The sequence below is a fragment of the Cyclopterus lumpus genome, chromosome 2 (assembly GCF_009769545.1).
Source record: "Cyclopterus lumpus isolate fCycLum1 chromosome 2, fCycLum1.pri, whole genome shotgun sequence".
Lineage (NCBI taxonomy): Eukaryota > Metazoa > Chordata > Actinopteri > Perciformes > Cyclopteridae > Cyclopterus > Cyclopterus lumpus.
The window spans coordinates 12,003,933-12,024,062 of record NC_046967.1 but is presented as its reverse complement, the minus strand read 5'-3'; the positions used below and the strand labels follow the sequence as shown (position 1 = coordinate 12,024,062).

Below are 20,130 nucleotides of genomic sequence, written 5' to 3'. Positions count from 1 at the left end.
GATAAGGTTTCCACTGCCCCCTAGTGGTCAAAGAACTAATGGATGCAGCTTTAAAACAAGCAAACGTCTTGACACAAGATGATTTCTCACTTTTCTCACTTGTTTTAAGAAAATAAAGTTATTTTTTAGGAATCAATAACAGACAGAAATGACCGTGGGACACGCCGAGGCCTCCCGTCCACAACACAACATTGAACTTGCTGATTTCCCTCATGAGTCATCTTATTTAGGAGCACATATCATCAATTCAGAGGGATTGCATCTGGGGATTGTTGTTATGATGCTGGAATATTAAAAAGAATGCGCCCTTGTGAGCTGTAAATACTTAATAATAATGCATATACATGCTTGCTTTCGTTCTTTTTGTTTTTCACTATCGACGTAATGTTCTCATTCTGAAGTCTGATGTCTCAGTTTTACAAGCATAGACTTAATCCAGGTATATTAAATCAGACGAGTAGACAAATGTCACTTTTGTTTGAGGATTTAAAGTGTGTACATGTTTTCAATAAAGTGGCGTTCTACAGTTTGTCCTCTTTTGGTCATTTCTTTATAATTAGGAGAAGAGCTCTCTTACCTGGTGGAGATGACGCAGACACATTCACAGACGAGATGACTGGATTTTGGTTGGAATGTACAAAATACAAACCTGTTTTATTTGTTTTTACAATAACAAAGTTAAAGGTTACATAAACAGAAGATGCAAAAATTAAATTTGAAGAAAAGATCAAATGTGAAAAATCTCAAAAGTTAAAATCACCAACAAGCCAAAAGTCTGATAGTCTTTGTTGTGTCCTATTTCTACATTTTCACATGGAGCGTCTTTAACTTCCTGGTCCATATATGGTCGACAACTAAGCATTAGTAAATCATTGGACGTAGTCTTACAATACACGACAGACTTCTTTATTACGTTAACATTTATTTCTAAGGAACATCAGGCAGGACGTCTCCAAACGACTCGTAGGAATACAGCTAACGAGGCTCTACGGGGTTATCAGAGCTGAGTCAGTTGGTCAAACCACAGGACGAGAGCCCCAACATAGGGAGATCTTTACATGTAGACACGGCGATGGACAGTTGTATATAATGAATATAATTATAAAGTCCGCCCCTTCCGCGTGAATATACATACATATATATATATATATATATATATATATATATATATATATATGTATATATATATATATATATATGTATATATATATAATATTAATAAAACAGTGAGTCTAAACTAAAGTCCGCCCCTTCCGCGTGAATATACATACATATATATATATATATATATATATATATATGTATATATATATATATATATATATATATGTATATATATATATATATATATGTATATATATATAATATTAATAAAACAGTGAGTCTAAACTAAAGTCCGCCCCTTCCGCGTGAATATACATACATATATATATATATATATATATATGTATATATATATATATATATATATATATGTATATATATATATGTATATATGTATATATATATAATATTAATAAAACAGTGAGTCTAAACTAAAGTCCGCCCCTTCCGCGTGAATATATATATATATATATATATATATATATATATATGTATATATGTATATATATATAATATTAATAAAACAGTGAGTCTAAACTAAAGTCCGCCCCTTCCGCGTCTCCCTTTAGTTTCACTTTGGCAGCTGGTGTGTCGCAGCTTCTTCTTCTCCACATCTGAAGGTAGGTGAGCGACTCTTTTCACGTACATATATATATATATATATATATATATATATATATATATATATATATATATATATATATATATGTATATATGTATATATATATAATATTAATAAAACAGTGAGTCTAAACTAAAGTCCGCCCCTTCCGCGTGAATATACATATATATATATATATATATATATATATATATACATATATGTATATATGTATATATATATAATATTAATAAAACAGTGAGTCTAAACTAAAGTCCGCCCCTTCCGCGTCTCCCTTTAGTTTCACTTTGGCAGCTGGTGTGTCGCAGCTTCTTCTTCTCCACATCTGAAGGTAGGTGAGCGACTCTTTTCACGGAGGGACTCTCGAAGGACTCTCTGGTCCTTCAGGTCCAGCAGAAACTAGTTCAGAGGAGTCCAGAGGAGGATCCGTGAAGAAGAACAGAACGTCAGAAAGTCTTTAGTCCGCGTTCCTTCTTTCCTCGTGGAAGGAACCAACGGGACTTTGAATTCAGTCTCGCGAGAAGAAGTTACAGATATACTTTGTTTTTCTTAAATCAGCTGAATAAAAATGGATTTAAAATGAAGTTTCCTTGTACAAGTATTACGTAATCGTCAGCTGTAAAGCTACCGCACGTTCCTCATAAGAATACTTCCGGTAGGGATACTTCCGGTGCGGATTTCAAAGTAAAAGCGTGAGTTATAGTTTACATTATTTGGGATTAAAGGACAAAACAGTAATGATCATTTTGAATCTGTACTATTGAGACTACAGTCAAATACAATATGAAGTACTTTTACTGTATATACACACACACGTACATAAGTGTATACATACATATAATAATGTACACTTTTATTTATCCCCGTGGGGAAATTCTTCTCTGCATTTGACCCCTCCTTAGTTATTAAGGAGCAGTGGGCTGCAGTGAAGCACCCGGGGAGCAGCTGGGGGTTCAGTGCCTTGCTCAAGGACACTTCAACATGCAACTATGGGGAGAGCGGGGATGGAACCAGGGACCTGAGCTATATACATGTGTGTATGTGTATATATATATATATATATATATATATATATACATATATATATATATATATATATATATATATATATATATACATGTACATATATATATATATATATATATATATATATATATATATACATGTACATATATATATATATATATATATATATACATGTACATATATATATATGTGTGTGTGTATATATATATGTACATGTACATATATATATCAGTGTGGGAATCATAACAGTCAGAGGTTTATGTCCTGCCCTTAATTTATGACCTATCCACTCACCTGATTGATTAGTATGCCATTTGCTTCGTAAACCCTCAGGGCTAGGGGTTAGGGTTACCACTGCAGGAGAAGAGAGAGTTTGCACATATGAGTTTGTAAGCCACTTCACTGAGAGAAATATAAAATACAACTAAGAATATAAAATTCCCATTACAAAATCCAAAGATTTTAGGGATTAAAGGTAATCAAAAGCTTGATGTGGTGTGGTGGCCATTTTACTTGGTTGTAACTCAACTGTACTTTGTCAAACTGTCCCATGCTTTATGAAAGTCATGGCTTGAAGACTTCTGCATGCCAATGTTACCCCTAGTCATACATCCCCCTACAGGGGAACCATGGCCATGAACCCGTCTGTCTGTCTCCATCTCGGGGCTGCAGGTGAACCCGCCTGTCTGTCTCCATCAGGGGGCTGCAGGTGAACCCGTCTGTCTGTCTCCATCAGGGGGCTGCAGGTGAACCCGTCTGTCTGTCTCCATCAGGGGGCTGCAGGTGAACCCGTCTGTCTGTCTCCATCAGGGGGCTGCAGGTGAACCCGTCTGTCTGTCTCCATCAGGGGGCTGCAGGTGAACCCGTCTGTCTGTCTCCATCTCGGGGCTGCAGGTGAACCCGCCTGTCTGTCTCCATCAGGGGGCTGCAGGTGAACCCGTCTGTCTGTCTCCATCAGGGGGCTGCAGGTGAACCCGTCTGTCTGTCTCCATCAGGGGGCTGCAGGTGAACCCGTCTGTCTGTCTCCATCAGGGGGCTGCAGGTGAACCCGTCTGTCTGTCTCCATCAGGGGGCTGCAGGTGATCCCCAACATGAAAAGGTATCACACTCAACACTGGTCATTGTGATCCTGTTTCACCTTCACCGTCTTCATTCATAGTTGCTTCAGTCTGGGGACTACTTACAGAGGTCTCGGGACTAGTTAGTCTTTAATTAACTGCCATGCATACTGTATTTAGATGCTGATTATACAATATTGTGTTGTATTGCCCACTAAACCTGCAAAGTTCCTTTAACGCTCTCCAAGTTGCACTCAATGATCTAAAACTCCATAGAATGCATTACTTCAGTATAGATGACAGACTCATATAAATATCGTACATAAATCTTGTCAATTCATTTAAGAGAAAAGATGAGTTTCCTGTTTAGAAATATAAGTAATGTCTTTATGTTTTGGAGGAAAAGGATTTTTAATCTAAAGGCTCCAATGAATGGTTCAAGCGTCAAGTCCCATGAACAACTTCTCTCTTGAAAAGTTAGCCTTTCCAGTCAGTGCTCATTCCATGTCACGGAAAGACCTCCAACACACCTGGAGGATCAGTACTCTTTGAACCTCCTCAGAGCCATGATCATGGGCCACGTAGTGTACTTGTTTTCACTTGTTTTGGTGTCCTTCAATCCTGAATGATCACTCTAAGGGACTAGTTGTATGGGGACTCTGAGTGTGAAGAGGACCAGCTGACGGCTTCATGAGCTGTGTGAAGAGCTTATTTATTTGTATTCTATATTTACTGAACATTACATTATGAAGAGTTTATTTATTTGTATTCTATATTTACTGAACATTACATTATGAAGGGCTTATTTATTTGTATTCTATATTTACTGAACATTACATTATGAAGAGCTTATTTATTTGTATTCTATATTTACTGAACATTACATTATGAAGAGTTTATTTATTTGTATTCTATATTTACTGAACATTACATCATGTGTGTGTTTTACTGCCTGAAGCAGCAGACTTAACATTTGACATGAAGTTGCTGACTGGAGCTCTTTAGACAAACTCTGAGATGGATCGCAGGTTCAACATGTCATGCTGTGTCCATGGCAACGGTCAAAGTGCTCATGTTAACCCTCTGGACACAGCAGTGTGACGGTCTTATTAACGGAGAGCACTTGAACACATCACAGAGCTCCCCCTGGTGGTCAGTGAGTTTACAGCAGGTCTCAGTGTTCCTGTCAGTTCAGCTGTGGTTAATTAAGCCTAATGACTTTGTTTGTGTTTTGTTCTTTCTATACTTGTACATTAAACTGTGAATCTACAATAATATAATAATGTGTTACAGATGTGCATCTCTGTGTCTGGCATTAGCTTCTTTGTGTGAACCTTGTTGATTAAACGTCACATGTCACATAATTACAGCTTCTTTAATCATAATCTTCAGATTCTCAGCACTCTCACACATTTTCAGGAAATCTTTGTCTAAATCTACTTTGCTGTATTGATCCTTTTCTTGTTCATAGCTGCTAGTTTGTCCAACAGCTGCTCTGGCTGAAGATTAAAATCAGAATTCCCCTCCCTGCTGGTCTCTGTTGTAGGACCCATCAGAGACTAAAGTCCCCTGGACCTGAACCTGAACCTGGACCTGAACCCAGCTGTGTGTCCTTGAAGAGTAATCGGTCTAAAGGCGGTTTTATTGACTTCAGGGATGGACGACGTTCTTCTGACCCAGAGTAAGTTCTTAAAACAGATGAAACAGATGACAACCTGTTCTGAAACACAGAATTGGTCGTGCATCATTCACAGTGTTGTTTTCATGATCAATCGTGACCGTACTCAATATATTTAGCCCTTTGGTCTTTATGTTTTTGATTGTAATGTATTAACTGTAAACACTCTCTGGTGCAAACACAATGTGAGCGAATTCCTCCACAGAGTCGATCAGGAGAGGTCAGATTTTCTGATAGCTGCAGATTTCTTAAGACAGGTGACTGTGAAGAGCTGCACACGTCTTTAGAATAGCGCCAGAGTTCTGGGGACTAGCTGAAGGGGTCTGGGTACAAGCTACAGAGGTCTGGGGACTAGCTGCAGGGGTTCTGTGTCTACATTCAGAGGTCTGGGGACTAGCTGCAGGGGTTCTGGGTCTACATTCAGAGATCTGGGGACTAGCTGCAGGGGTTCTGTGTCTACATTCAGAGGTCTGGGGACTAGCTGCAGGGGTTCTGTGTCTACATTCAGAGGTCTGGGGACTAGCTGCAGGGGTTCTGGGTCTACATTCAGAGGTCTGGGGACTAGCTGCAGGGGTTCTGGGTCTACATTCAGAGATCTGGAGATTTGAATAAGCAACAAATAAATAACCATAAATAAGTTGTGTCATTGTTGCCATTTATGACCTGTTTGAATGGTAATAAAATAACGTTTATGGTCAAATAAAACCAGTTAAAAGAAAATTTAAATCCTTTATGTTTCAGTGATGATGATGATGAAGATGATGATGAGTAAATGTCAGTGTTTACTACTATCAGTGATCATGATGATGATGATGATGATGATGATGAGTACATGTCAGTGTTTACTACTATCAGTGATGATGATGATGATGATGTTGAGTACATGTCAGTGTTTCTGTCAGTTCACAGAGAGAAACGTCTCCTGGACCCAGCTGTGTGTCCTTGAAGAGTAATCGGTCTAAAGACGGTTTTATTAACTTCAGGGATGGACAACGTTCTTCTGAGTAAGTTCTTAAAACAGATGAAACAGTCTTCAGCATCTGGTCTATGAAATGATTAATCATGATAGAACATCTTTAACTTATTGTCGTATTTGTGTTTTAAATCATGACCAATAAACAGTCTGTGGTGCCAACACAATGTGAGCTGATTGTTCATGACTCCTCCACAGAGAGGACCAGGAGAGCTCAGAGGGCCCCAGAGGTCCGTCTGCCCAGCAGCATCAAACACACCTGGACTCCATATTTATGGTCTGTCCATCTACTGTACATCTATTCTGTTGTCAATCATCTCCACGCTGCACTCTTTAGACCAGTGGATGGTCAGTCGGTCCAACATGGATCTGATGTTTGGTTCCATGGTTTTAGTTTGTGTCATTCATATAATATTCTGTTCCAGCTGCTGGAGGAGAACATCCTCACGTTTGTGAAGAACGAGCTGAAGAAGATCCAGAAGGCTGTGAGTTCAGATTACCCAGAATGCTTTGACAGTCAGAGGGAGGATGAGGAGGGGTTGGACGGTGAGGATGAAGAGCAGAGGAGGAGCAGCAGAGGAGCATTTCTGAAGATCTCACTGCACTTCCTGAGGAGGATGAAGCAGGAGGAGCTGGCTGACCTTCTGCAGAACAGTAAGAGGATTCCTCTGAAGGTTTAACATGCTGGATGAATGGGACGTTTACTAATGTCTCCAGAGATGGACCAGAATATGTTCATAGACTCGTTCTGTGAGGAACTGACATGTTGATGTCTATTCTTTGACTCATTGGTCTTCTCTGTTGTGTGTTCATTCAGGACTTCTTGCTGCAGTTTGTCAGCGTAAACTCAAATGTAACCTGAAGAAGAAGTTCCAGTGTGTGTTTGAGGGCATCTCTAAAGCAGGAAACCCAACCCTCCTGAACCAGATCTACACAGAGCTCTACATCACAGAGGGAGGGACTGCAGAGGTCAATGGGGAGCACGAGGTCAGACAGATTGAAACAGCATCCAGGAAACCACACAGACCAGAAACCCCCATCGGACAAGAAGACCTCTTCAAAGCCTCGTCTGGAGGAGAGGAACCAATCAGAACAGTGATGACAAAGGGAGTGGCTGGCGTTGGGAAAACAGTCCTAACACAGAAGTTCACTCTGGACTGGGCTGAAGACAAAGCCAACCAGGACATCCAGTTCACGTTTCCATTCACGTTCAGAGAGCTGAATGTGCTGAAAGAGAAGAAGTTCAGCTTGGTGGAACTCGTTCATCACTTCTTCACTGAAACCAGAGAAGCAGCAATCTGCAGGTTTGAAGAGTTCCCGGTTGTGTTCATCTTTGATGGTCTGGATGAGTGTCGACTTCCTCTGGACTTCCACAACAATGAGGTCCTGACTGATGTCACAGAGTCCACCTCAGTGGATGTGCTGCTCACAAACCTCTTCAGGGGGAACCTGCTTCCCTCTGCTCGCCTCTGGATAACCACACGACCTGCAGCAGCCAATCAGATCCCTCCTGACTGTGTTGGCTTGGTGACAGAGGTCAGAGGGTTCACTGACCCACAGAAGGAGGACTACTTCGGGAAGAGGTTCAGAGATGAGGAGCAGGCCAGCAGGATCATCTCCCACATCAAGACCTCCCGAAGCCTCCACATCATGTGCCACATCCCAGTCTTCTGCTGGATCACTGCTACAGTTCTGGAGGACGTGTTGAAGACCACAGAGGGAGGAGAGCTGCCCAAGACCCTGACCGAGATGTACATCCACTTCCTGGTGGTTCAGTCCAAAGTAAAGAAGGTCAAGTATGATGGAGGAGCGGAGATGGATCCACACTGGAGTCCAGAGAGCAGGAAGATGACAAAGTCTCTGGGAAAACTGGCTTTTGATCAGCTGCAGAAAGGGAACCTGATCTTCTATGAATCCGACCTCACAGAGTGTGGCATCGATATCCGAGCAGCCTCAGTGTACTCAGGAGTGTTCACACAGATCTTCAGAGAGGAGAGAGGACTGTACCAGGACCAGGTGTTCTGCTTCGTCCATCTGAGTGTTCAGGAGTTTCTGGCTGCTCTTCATGTCCATCTGACCTTCATCAACTCTGGTGTCAACCTGCTGGCAGAAGAACAAACAACCTCCCTTTGGTCTAAAGTCTTTAGATACAAACCTGAACCAATATATCTCTACCAGAGTGCTGTGGACAAGGCCTCACAGAGTCGAAATGGACACCTGGACTTGTTCCTCCGCTTCCTCCTGGGTCTTTCCCTGCAGAGCAATCAGATTCTCTTACGAGGTCTGCTGCCACAGACAGGAAGTAGCTCACGGACCAATCAGGAAACAGTCCAGTACATCAAGAAGAAGATCAGTGAGAATGATTCTCCAGAGAAAAGCATCAATCTGTTCCACTGTCTGAATGAACTGAATGATGGTTCTCTGGTGGAGGAGATCCAACAGTCCCTGAGATCAGGACGTCTCTCCATCGATAAACTGTCTCCTGCTCAGTGGTCAGCTCTGGTCTTCATCTTACTGTCATCAGGAAAAGATCTGGAGGTGTTTGACCTGAAGGAATACTCTGCTTCAGAGGAGGCTCTTCTGAGGCTGCTGCCGGTGGTCAAAGCCTCCAACAAAGCTCAGTACGGATACATTATCATTACTAAATGGGTTTGATGTTTTACTTTGAACATGTTGTTTGTATTAATCCCCGTTCCTCCCTTAGGCTGAGTGGCTGTAAACTCTCAAAGAGAAGCTGTGGAGCTCTGTCCTCAGTCCTCAGCTCCCAGTCCTCTAGTCTGAAAGACCTGGACCTGAGTCACAACAACCTGCAGGATTCAGGACTGAAGCTGCTGTCTGCTGGACTGGAGAGTCCACACTGTGCACTTGAACACCTCAGGTCAGGATCAGGTGGTTTACCACAGATGATGTAGTGGTTTAAGTGTCTGACTGAGTTCATGGTGGTGTTCCCAACATGTTACTGGGGGAGAACAATGTCTACTGGTGTGTCTGCTTATATGCATCTGGAAATAATGCTGTGAATGGAGAAGTGGCCACTATCCTGCTGGGAAGTGTTGGATGTCTTGTCCACCAACATGAAGATCTTTTGGCCCTCCTGCTTTCAGGGAACCAGGACGCTTTAAGTCCTGCTTTGAGTTTGTTAGAGCTGGAAGAACTTCTTTCACTGGAATCAGGGTTTGAATGTGTTAGGGGACCAAGGGACAGGGGCCAAAGGGTCAGGGCCCCAAAGTGTCAGAGGCCAAACGATCAGGGGCCAAAGGGTCAGGGGCCAAAGGGTTCAGGAGCCCAAGGGTCAGGGGCCAAAGGCCCAAGGGGTCAGGGGCCAAAGGGTCAGGGGTCCAAGAGTCAGGGGCCCAAGGGTCAGGGGCCAAAGGGACAGGGGCCAAAAGGTCAGGGGCCAAAGGGTCAGGGCCCAAGGGTCAGGGGCCAAAGGCCCAAGGGGTCAGGGGCCCAAGTGTCAGGGGCCAAAGGGTCAGGGGTCCAAGAGTCAGGGGCCAAAGGGACAGGGGCCAAAGGATCAGGGGCCAAAGGGGTCCAAGAGTCAGGGGCCAAAGGGACAGGGGCCAAAAGGTCAGGGGCCAAAGGGTCAGGGCCCAAGGGCCTTCATGTTTAATCAATAACTATCTGATTGGTCTACGTATTGATCATCACGTGTTACATTTCCTGGTCATATGTTCCACTTCACATCAGCTGCCTCGTTGTCTGCATGTCATCCTCTACAATCATGAAATGTACAACTGGTGTGGATTCATGCTGCTGGTGGACTACTGAACAGGTCTACTGGGTCAGAGCCAGGGGCCAAAGAGCCAGGGGCCAAAGGATCAGGGGCCAAAGTGGCAGGGGCCAAAGGGTCAGGGGCCAAAGGATCAGGGGCCAAAGAGTCAGGGGCCAAAGAGTCAGGGGCCCAAGGGTCAGGGGCCCAAGGGTCAGGGGCCAAAGAGTCAGGGGCCAAAGGGTCAGGGGCCAAAGAGTCAGGGGCCAAAGAGTCAGGGGCCCAAGGGTCAGGGGCCAAAGAGTCAGGGGCCAAAGGGTCAGGGGCCCAAAGGATCAGGGGCCCAAGGGTCAGAGGCCAAAGGATCAGGGGCCAAAGGGCCAGGGGCTAAAGGGTCAGGGGCCAAAGGGCCAGGGGCCCAAGTGTCAGGGGCCAAAGGGTCCAAGAGTCAGGGGCCAAAGGGTCCAAGAGTCAGGGGCCCAAGGGTCAGTTGCCAAAGGGTCAGAGGCCCAAGGGGTCAGGGGCCAAAGGGTAGGAGGGCCAACGGCCCAAGGGTCAGGGTCCAAAGAGTCAGGGGCCAAAGGGTCAGGGGCCAAAAGGATCAGGGGCCAAAGGGCCAGGGGCCAAAGGTTCAGGGGTCAGGGGCCAAAAGGATCAGGGGCCAAAGGGCCAGGGGCCAAAGGGTCAGGGGCCAAAGGATCAGGGGCCCAAAGGATGAGAGGCCAAAGGATCAGGGGCTAAAGGGTCAGGGGCCAAAGGATCAGGGGCCAAAGGGCCAAGGGCCCAAGTGTCAGGGGCCAAAGGGTCCAAGAGTCAGGGGCCCAAGAATCAGGGGCCCAAGGGTCAGCCGCCAAAGGGTCAGAGGCCCAAGGGGTCAGGGGCCAAAGGGACAGGGGCCAAAAGGTTAGGGGTTCAAAGGGTCAGGGGCCCAAAGTGGCAGAGGCCAAAGGGTCAGGGGCCAAAGGGTTCAGGGGCCCAAGGGTCAGGGGCCAAAGGCCCAAGGGGTCAGGGGCCCAAGTGTCAGGGGCCAAAGGGGTCAGGGGTCCAAGAGTCAGGGGCCAAAGGATCAGGGGCCAAAGGGGTCCAAGAGTCAGGGGTCAAAGGGTCAGGGGCCCCCTGTCCTTCACCTCCAGAATGTCCCTCAGAGAGACACATAGAGTATTGATGAGTAAACTATATGTTCCATACTTTATTAATATTATATATATACTATACTTGAGTGAGTCAATGTTCATCATTATAAAGAGTTATTTAATCACATTGAAGAACCAAACATTTATACATTGTGAATCAAATATTAGTTTAATGATCATTCTGATACGTTAATCTTGTGTGAAGTCCTGACTCCTCCTGCCGTGAGCTGCTTCTACACGTCTGCTACCAGCTGCAGGAAACCTTTAAAACCTGATCACATCTGATTGATTATGAACACATTGTTTCTGTCTTCTTCTCTTCTTCTTAGTGACATGATTTTAACAACATGTCTGTTTACAAAAGAAGAGGAAACAACATGAAAGACACTCATGTTGATGATGTAAATAATGATTCATTGTGTATTGATATGATAAACTCTGTTGTTTTGTGTGTTTTCAGTCTGTCAGACTGTCAGATCTCAGTTGAAGGCTGTTCTTCTCTGGGATCAGCTCTGAAGTCAAACCCCTCCAGTCTGAGAGAACTGGATCTGAGTAGAAACAAGCTGCAGGATTCAGGAGTGAAGCTGCTGAGTGGTTTTCTGGAGAGTCCACATTGTAGTCTGGAGACTCTGAGGTGGGTTCACTGTCTGCTGCTAGTGTAGCACCTTCATGTTTAATCAATAACTATCTGATTGGTCTACGTATTGATCATCACGTGTTACATTTCCTGGTCATATGTTCCACTTCACATCAGCTGCCTCGTTGTCTGCATGTCATCCTCTACAATCATGAAATGTACAACTGGTGTGGATTCATGCTGCTGGTGGACTACTGAACAGGTCTACTGGGTCAGAGCCAGGGGCCAAAGAGCCAGGGGCCAAAGGATCAGGGGCCAAAGAGCAAGGGGCCCAAGGGTCAGGGGCCAACGTTTCAGGGCCCAAAAGGTCAGGGGCCAAAGGGACAGGGGCCCAAGGGTTAGGGGCCAAAAGGATCAGGGGCCAAAGAGTCAGGGGCCCAAGGGTCAGGGGCCAAAAGGATTGGGGGCCAAATAGTCAGGGGCCAAAGCGTCAGGGGCCAAAAGGTCAGGGGCCATGGGGATCAGGGGCCAAAGGGTCAGGTGCCCAAGGGTCAGGGGCCAAAGAGTCAGGGGCCAAAGAGCCAGGGGCCCAAGGGTCAGGGGCCAAAGGGTCAGGGGCCCAAGGGTTAGGGGCCAAAAGGATCAGGGGCCAAAGGATCAGGGGCCAAAGAGTCAGGGGCCCAAGGGTCAGGGGCCAAAAGGATTGGGGGCCAAATAGTCAGGGGCCAAAAGGTCAGGGGCCATGGGGATCAGGGGCCAAAGGGTCAGGTGCCCAAAGTGGCAGAGGCCAAAGGATCAGGGGCCAAAGGGTTAGGGGACCAAGGGTTCAGGGGCCAAAGGGACAGGGGCCAAAAGGTCAGGGGCCAAAGGGTCAGGGCCCAAAGTTTCAGGGGCCCAAATTCAGGGGGTCAAAGGGACAGGGGCCCCCTGTCCTTCACCTCCAGAATGTCCCTCAGAGAGACACATAGAGTATTGATGAGTAAACTATATGTTCCATACTTTATTAATATTATATATATACTATACTTGAGTGAGTCAATGTTCATCATTATAAAGAGTTATTTAATCACATTGAAGAACCAAACATTTATACATTGTGAATCAAATATTAGTTTAATGATCATTCTGATACGTTAATCTTGTGTGAAGTCCTGACTCCTCCTGCCGTGAGCTGCTTCTACACGTCTGCTACCAGCTGCAGGAAACCTTTAAAACCTGATCACATCTGATTGATTATGAACACATTGTTTCTGTCTTCTTCTCTTCTTCTTAGTGACATGATTTTAACAACATGTCTGTTTACAAAAGAAGAGGAAACAACATGAAAGACACTCATGTTGATGATGTAAATAATGATTCATTGTGTATTGATATGATAAACTCTGTTGTTTTGTGTGTTTTCAGTCTCTCAGACTGTCAGATCTCAGTTGAAGGCTGTTCTTCTCTGGGATCAGCTCTGAAGTCAAACCCCTCCAGTCTGAGAGAACTGGATCTGAGTAGAAACAAGCTGCAGGATTCAGGAGTGAAGCTGCTGAGTGGTTTTCTGGAGAGTCCACATTGTAGTCTGGAGACTCTGAGGTGGGTTCACTGTCTGCTGCTAGTGTAGCACCTTCATGTTTAATCAATAACTATCTGATTGGTCTACGTATTGATCATCACGTGTTACATTTCCTGGTCATATGTTCCACTTCACATCAGCTGCCTCGTTGTCTGCATGTCATCCTCTACAATCATGAAATGTACAACTGGTGTGGATTCATGCTGCTGGTGGACTACTGAACAGGTCTACTGGGTCAGAGCCAGGGGCCAAAGAGCCAGGGGCCAAAGGATCAGGGGCCAAAGGGTCAGGGGCCAAAGGGTCAGGGGCCAAAGAGTCAGGGGCCAAAGGGTCAGGGGCCAAAGGATCAGGGGCCAAAGAGTCAGGGGCCAAAGAGCCAGGGGCCCAAGGGACAGGGGCCCAAGGGTCAGGGGCCAAAGGGTCAGGGGCCAAAGGGACAGGGGCCCAAAGGATCAGGGGCCAAAGGGTCAGGGGCCAAAGGGTTAGGGGACCAAGGGACAGGGGCCAAAGAGCCAGGGTTCCAAGGGTCAGGGGCCAAAGTTTCAGGGGCCAAAAAGGTCAGGGGCCAAAGGGACAGGGGCCCAAGGGTTAGGGGCCAAAAGGATCAGGGGCCAAAGGATCAGGGGCCAAAGAGTCAGGGGCCCAAGGGTCAGGGGCCAAAAGGATTGGGGGCCAAATAGTCAGGGGCCAAAGCGTCAGGGGCCAAAAGGTCAGGGGCCAAAGCGTCAGGGGCCAAAAGGTCAGGGGCCAAAAGGTCAGGGGCCATGGGGATCAGGGGCCAAAGGGTCAGGTGCCCAAAGTGGCAGAGGCCAAAGGATCAGGGGCCAAAGGGTTAGGGGCCCAAGGGTTCAGGGGCCAAAGGGACAGGGGCCAAACGGTCAGGGGCCAAAGGGTCAGGGCCCAAAGTTTCAGGGGCCCAAATTCAGGGGGTCAAAGGGACAGGGGCCCCCTGTCCTTCACCTCCAGAATGTCCCTCAGAGAGACACAGAGTATTGATGAGTAAACTATATGTTCCATACTTTATTAATATTATATATATACTATACTTGAGTGAGTCAATGTTCATCATTATAAAGAGTTATTTAATCACATTGAAGAACCAAACATTTATACATTGTGAATCAAATATTAGTTTAATGATCATTCTGATACGTTAATCTTGTGTGAAGTCCTGACTCCTCCTGCCGTGAGCTGCTTCTACACGTCTGCTACCAGCTGCAGGAAACCTTTAAAACCTGATCACATCTGATTGATTATGAACACATTGTTTCTGTCTTCTTCTCTTCTTCTTAGTGACATGATTTTAACAACATGTCTGTTTACAAAAGAAGAGGAAACAACATGAAAGACACTCATGTTGATGATGTAAATAATGATTCATTGTGTATTGATATGATAAACTCTGTTGTTTTGTGTGTTTTCAGTCTGTCATGGTGTCAGATCTCAGTTGAAGGCTGTTCTTCTCTGGGATCAGCTCTGAAGTCAAACCCCTCCAGTCTGAGAAAACTGGATCTGAGAGGAAACAAGCTGCAGGATTCAGGAGTGAAGCTGCTGAGTGGTTTTCTGGAGAGTCCACATTGTAGTCTGGAGACTCTGAGGTGGGTTCACTGTCTGCTGCTAGTGTAGCACCTTCATGTTTAATCAATAACTATCTGATTGGTCTACGTATTGATCATCACGTGTTACATTTCCTGGTCATATGTTCCACTTCACATCAGCTGCCTCGTTGTCTGCATGTCATCCTCTACAATCATGAAATGTACAACTGGTGTGGATTCATGCTGCTGGTGGACTACTGAACAGGTCTACTGGGTCAGAGCCAGGGGCCAAAGAGCCAGGGGCCAAAGGGTCAGGGGCCAAAGGGTCAGGGGCCCAAAAGGTCAGGGGCCAAAGGGTCAGGGGCCCAAGGGTCAGGGGCCAAAGAGTCAGGGGCCAAAGAGCCAGGGGCCCAAGGGTCAGGGGCCAAAGGGTCAGGGGCCCAAGGGTTAGGGGCCAAAAGGATCAGGGGCCAAAGGATCAGGGGCCAAAGAGTCAGGGGCCCAAGGGTCAGGGGCCAAAAGGATTGGGGGCCAAATAGTCAGGGGCCAAAAGGTCAGGGGCCAAAAGGTCAGGGGCCAAAAGGTCAGGGGCCATGGGGATCAGGGGCCAAAGGGTCAGGTGCCCAAAGTGGCAGAGGCCAAAGGATCAGGGGCCAAAGGGTTAGGGGACCAAGGGTTCAGGGGCCAAAGGGACAGGGGCCAAAGGGACAGGGGCCAAAAGGTCAGGGGCCAAAGGGTCAGGGCCCAAAGTTTCAGGGGCCCAAATTCAGGGGGTCAAAGGGACAGGGGCCCCCTGTCCTTCACCTCCAGAATGTCCCTCAGAGAGACACATAGAGTATTGATGAGTAAACTATATGTTCCATACTTTATTAATATTATATATATACTATACTTGAGTGAGTCAATGTTCATCATTATAAAGAGTTATTTAATCACATTGAAGAACCAAACATTTATACATTGTGAATCAAATATTAGTTTAATGATCATTCTGATACGTTAATCTTGTGTGAAGTCCTGACTCCTCCTGCCGTGAGCTGCTTCTACACGTCTGCTACCAGCTGCAGGAAACCTTTAAAACCTGATCACATCTGATTGATTATGAACACATTGTTTCTGTCTTCTTCTCTTCTTCTTAGTGACATGATTTTAACAACATGTCTGTTTACAAAAGAAGAGGAAACAACATGAAAGACACTCATGTTGATGATGTAAATAATGATTCATTGTGTATTGATATGATAAACTCTGTTGTTTTGTGTGTTTTCAGTCTCTCAGACTGTCAGATCTCAGTTGAAGGCTGTTCTTCTCTGGGATCAGCTCTGAAGTCAAACCCCTCCAGTCTGAGAAAACTGGATCTGAGTAGAAACAAGCTGCAGGATTCAGGAGTGAAGCTGCTGAGTGGTTTTCTGGAGAGTCCACATTGTAGTCTGGAGACTCTGAGGTGGGTTCACTGTCTGCTGCTAGTGTAGCACCTTCATGTTTAATCAATAACTATCTGATTGGTCTACGTATTGATCATCACGTGTTACATTTCCTGGTCATATGTTCCACTTCACATCAGCTGCCTCGTTGTCTGCATGTCATCCTCTACAATCATGAAATGTACAACTGGTGTGGATTCATGCTGCTGGTGGACTACTGAACAGGTCTACTGGGTCAGAGCCAGGGGCCAAAGAGCCAGGGGCCAAAGGATCAGGGGCCAAAGAGCAAGGGGCCCAAGGGTCAGGGGCCAACGTTTCAGGGCCCAAAAGGTCAGGGGCCAAAGGGACAGGGGCCCAAGGGTTAGGGGCCAAAAGGATCAGGGGCCAAAGAGTCAGGGGCCCAAGGGTCAGGGGCCAAAAGGATTGGGGGCCAAATAGTCAGGGGCCAAAGCGTCAGGGGCCAAAAGGTCAGGGGCCATGGGGATCAGGGGCCAAAGGGTCAGGTGCCCAAGGGTCAGGGGCCAAAGAGTCAGGGGCCAAAGAGCCAGGGGCCCAAGGGTCAGGGGCCAAAGGGTCAGGGGCCCAAGGGTTAGGGGCCAAAAGGATCAGGGGCCAAAGGATCAGGGGCCAAAGAGTCAGGGGCCCAAGGGTCAGGGGCCAAAAGGATTGGGGGCCAAATAGTCAGGGGCCAAAAGGTCAGGGGCCATGGGGATCAGGGGCCAAAGGGTCAGGTGCCCAAAGTGGCAGAGGCCAAAGGATCAGGGGCCAAAGGGTTAGGGGACCAAGGGTTCAGGGGCCAAAGGGACAGGGGCCAAAAGGTCAGGGGCCAAAGGGTCAGGGCCCAAAGTTTCAGGGGCCCAAATTCAGGGGGTCAAAGGGACAGGGGCCCCCTGTCCTTCACCTCCAGAATGTCCCTCAGAGAGACACAGAGTATTGATGAGTAAACTATATGTTCCATACTTTATTAATATTATATATATACTATACTTGAGTGAGTCAATGTTCATCATTATAAAGAGTTATTTAATCACATTGAAGAACCAAACATTTATACATTGTGAATCAAATATTAGTTTAATGATCATTCTGATACGTTAATCTTGTGTGAAGTCCTGACTCCTCCTGCCGTGAGCTGCTTCTACACGTCTGCTACCAGCTGCAGGAAACCTTTAAAACCTGATCACATCTGATTGATTATGAACACATTGTTTCTGTCTTCTTCTCTTCTTCTTAGTGACATGATTTTAACAACATGTCTGTTTACAAAAGAAGAGGAAACAACATGAAAGACACTCATGTTGATGATGTAAATAATGATTCATTGTGTATTGATATGATAAACTCTGTTGTTTTGTGTGTTTTCAGTCTGTCATGGTGTCAGATCTCAGTTGAAGGCTGTTCTTCTCTGGGATCAGCTCTGAAGTCAAACCCCTCCAGTCTGAGAAAACTGGATCTGAGAGGAAACAAGCTGCAGGATTCAGGAGTGAAGCTGCTGAGTGGTTTTCTGGAGAGTCCACATTGTAGTCTGGAGACTCTGAGGTGGGTTCACTGTCTGCTGCTAGTGTAGCACCTTCATGTTTAATCAATAACTATCTGATTGGTCTACGTATTGATCATCACGTGTTACATTTCCTGGTCATATGTTCCACTTCACATCAGCTGCCTCGTTGTCTGCATGTCATCCTCTACAATCATGAAATGTACAACTGGTGTGGATTCATGCTGCTGGTGGACTACTGAACAGGTCTACTGGGTCAGAGCCAGGGGCCAAAGAGCCAGGGGCCAAAGGGTCAGGGGCCAAAGGGTCAGGGGCCCAAAAGGTCAGGGGCCAAAGGGTCAGGGGCCCAAGGGTCAGGGGCCAAAGAGTCAGGGGCCAAAGAGCCAGGGGCCCAAGGGTCAGGGGCCAAAGGGTCAGGGGCCCAAGGGTTAGGGGCCAAAAGGATCAGGGGCCAAAGGATCAGGGGCCAAAGAGTCAGGGGCCCAAGGGTCAGGGGCCAAAAGGATTGGGGGCCAAATAGTCAGGGGCCAAAAGGTCAGGGGCCATGGGGATCAGGGGCCAAAGGGTCAGGTGCCCAAAGTGGCAGAGGCCAAAGGATCAGGGGCCAAAGGGTTAGGGGACCAAGGGTTCAGGGGCCAAAGGGACAGGGGCCAAAAGGTCAGGGGCCAAAGGGTCAGGGCCCAAAGTTTCAGGGGCCCAAATTCAGGGGGTCAAAGGGACAGGGGCCCCCTGTCCTTCACCTCCAGAATGTCCCTCAGAGAGACACATAGAGTATTGATGAGTAAACTATATGTTCCATACTTTATTAATATTATATATATACTATACTTGAGTGAGTCAATGTTCATCATTATAAAGAGTTATTTAATCACATTGAAGAACCAAACATTTATACATTGTGAATCAAATATTAGTTTAATGATCATTCTGATACGTTAATCTTGTGTGAAGTCCTGACTCCTCCTGCCGTGAGCTGCTTCTACACGTCTGCTACCAGCTGCAGGAAACCTTTAAAACCTGATCACATCTGATTGATTATGAACACATTGTTTCTGTCTTCTTCTCTTCTTCTTAGTGACATGATTTTAACAACATGTCTGTTTACAAAAGAAGAGGAAACAACATGAAAGACACTCATGTTGATGATGTAAATAATGATTCATTGTGTATTGATATGATAAACTCTGTTGTTTTGTGTGTTTTCAGTCTGTCATGCTGTCAGATCTCAGTTGAAGGCTGTTCTTCTCTGGGATCAGCTCTGAAGTCAAACCCCTCCAGTCTGAGAAAACTGGATCTGAGTGAAAACCAGCTGCAGGATTCAGGAGTGAAGCTGCTGAGTGGTTTTCTGGAGAGTCCACATTGTAGTCTGGAGACTCTGAGGTGGGTTCACTGTCTGCTGCTAGTGTAGCACCTTCATGTTTAATCAATAACTATCTGATTGGTCTACGTATTGATCATCACGTGTTACATTTCCTGGTCATATGTTCCACTTCACATCAGCTGCCTCGTTGTCTGCATGTCATCCTCTACAATCATGAAATGTACAACTGGTGTGGATTCATGCTGCTGGTGGACTACTGAACAGGTCTACTGGGTCAGAGCCAGGGGCCAAAGAGCCAGGGGCCAAAGGATCAGGGGCCAAAGGGTCAGGGGCCAAAGGGTCAGGGGCCAAAGAGTCAGGGGCCAAAGGGTCAGGGGCCAAAGGATCAGGGGCCAAAGAGTCAGGGGCCAAAGAGCCAGGGGCCCAAGGGACAGGGGCCCAAGGGTCAGGGGCCAAAGGGTCAGGGGCCAAAGGGACAGGGGCCCAAAGGATCAGGGGCCAAAGGGTCAGGGGCCAAAGGGTTAGGGGACCAAGGGACAGGGGCCAAAGAGCCAGGGTTCCAAGGGTCAGGGGCCAAAGTTTCAGGGGCCAAAAAGGTCAGGGGCCAAAGGGACAGGGGCCCAAGGGTTAGGGGCCAAAAGGATCAGGGGCCAAAGGATCAGGGGCCAAAGAGTCAGGGGCCCAAGGGTCAGGGGCCAAAAGGATTGGGGGCCAAATAGTCAGGGGCCAAAGCGTCAGGGGCCAAAAGGTCAGGGGCCAAAGCGTCAGGGGCCAAAAGGTCAGGGGCCAAAAGGTCAGGGGCCATGGGGATCAGGGGCCAAAGGGTCAGGTGCCCAAAGTGGCAGAGGCCAAAGGATCAGGGGCCAAAGGGTTAGGGGACCAAGGGTTCAGGGGCCAAAGGGACAGGG

General features: G+C 46.5%; 1 protein-coding gene across 1 annotated transcript; it reads left to right on the top strand.

The window, feature by feature from the left end:
- The first annotated feature begins 1,661 nt into the window (after positions 1 to 1,661).
- On the top strand, positions 1,662 to 19,134 carry LOC117740515 (NLR family CARD domain-containing protein 3-like). Its single transcript, XM_034546969.1, has 14 exons — positions 1,662 to 1,724; positions 2,007 to 2,057; positions 3,375 to 3,851; positions 5,357 to 5,491; positions 6,391 to 6,492; positions 6,660 to 6,738; positions 6,887 to 7,115; positions 7,279 to 9,082; positions 9,166 to 9,339; positions 11,767 to 11,940; positions 13,288 to 13,461; positions 16,250 to 16,375; positions 17,769 to 17,790; positions 19,108 to 19,134. Exons 3-14 carry the CDS (start codon positions 3,844 to 3,846, stop codon positions 19,132 to 19,134), a joined length of 3,054 nt encoding a protein of 1,017 aa, XP_034402860.1. The 5' UTR covers positions 1,662 to 1,724; positions 2,007 to 2,057; positions 3,375 to 3,843.
- The last annotated feature ends 996 nt before the right edge of the window (positions 19,135 to 20,130 follow it).

Bases quoted from the DNA above. Each gene is read 5' to 3' on its own strand.
- LOC117740515 (XM_034546969.1), top strand. The intron at 6,739-6,886 runs GTCTGTCCATCT...ATTCTGTTCCAG, and splicing joins ACCTGGACTCCATATTTATG to CTGCTGGAGGAGAACATCCT. The intron at 7,116-7,278 runs GTAAGAGGATTC...GTGTTCATTCAG, and splicing joins GGCTGACCTTCTGCAGAACA to GACTTCTTGCTGCAGTTTGT.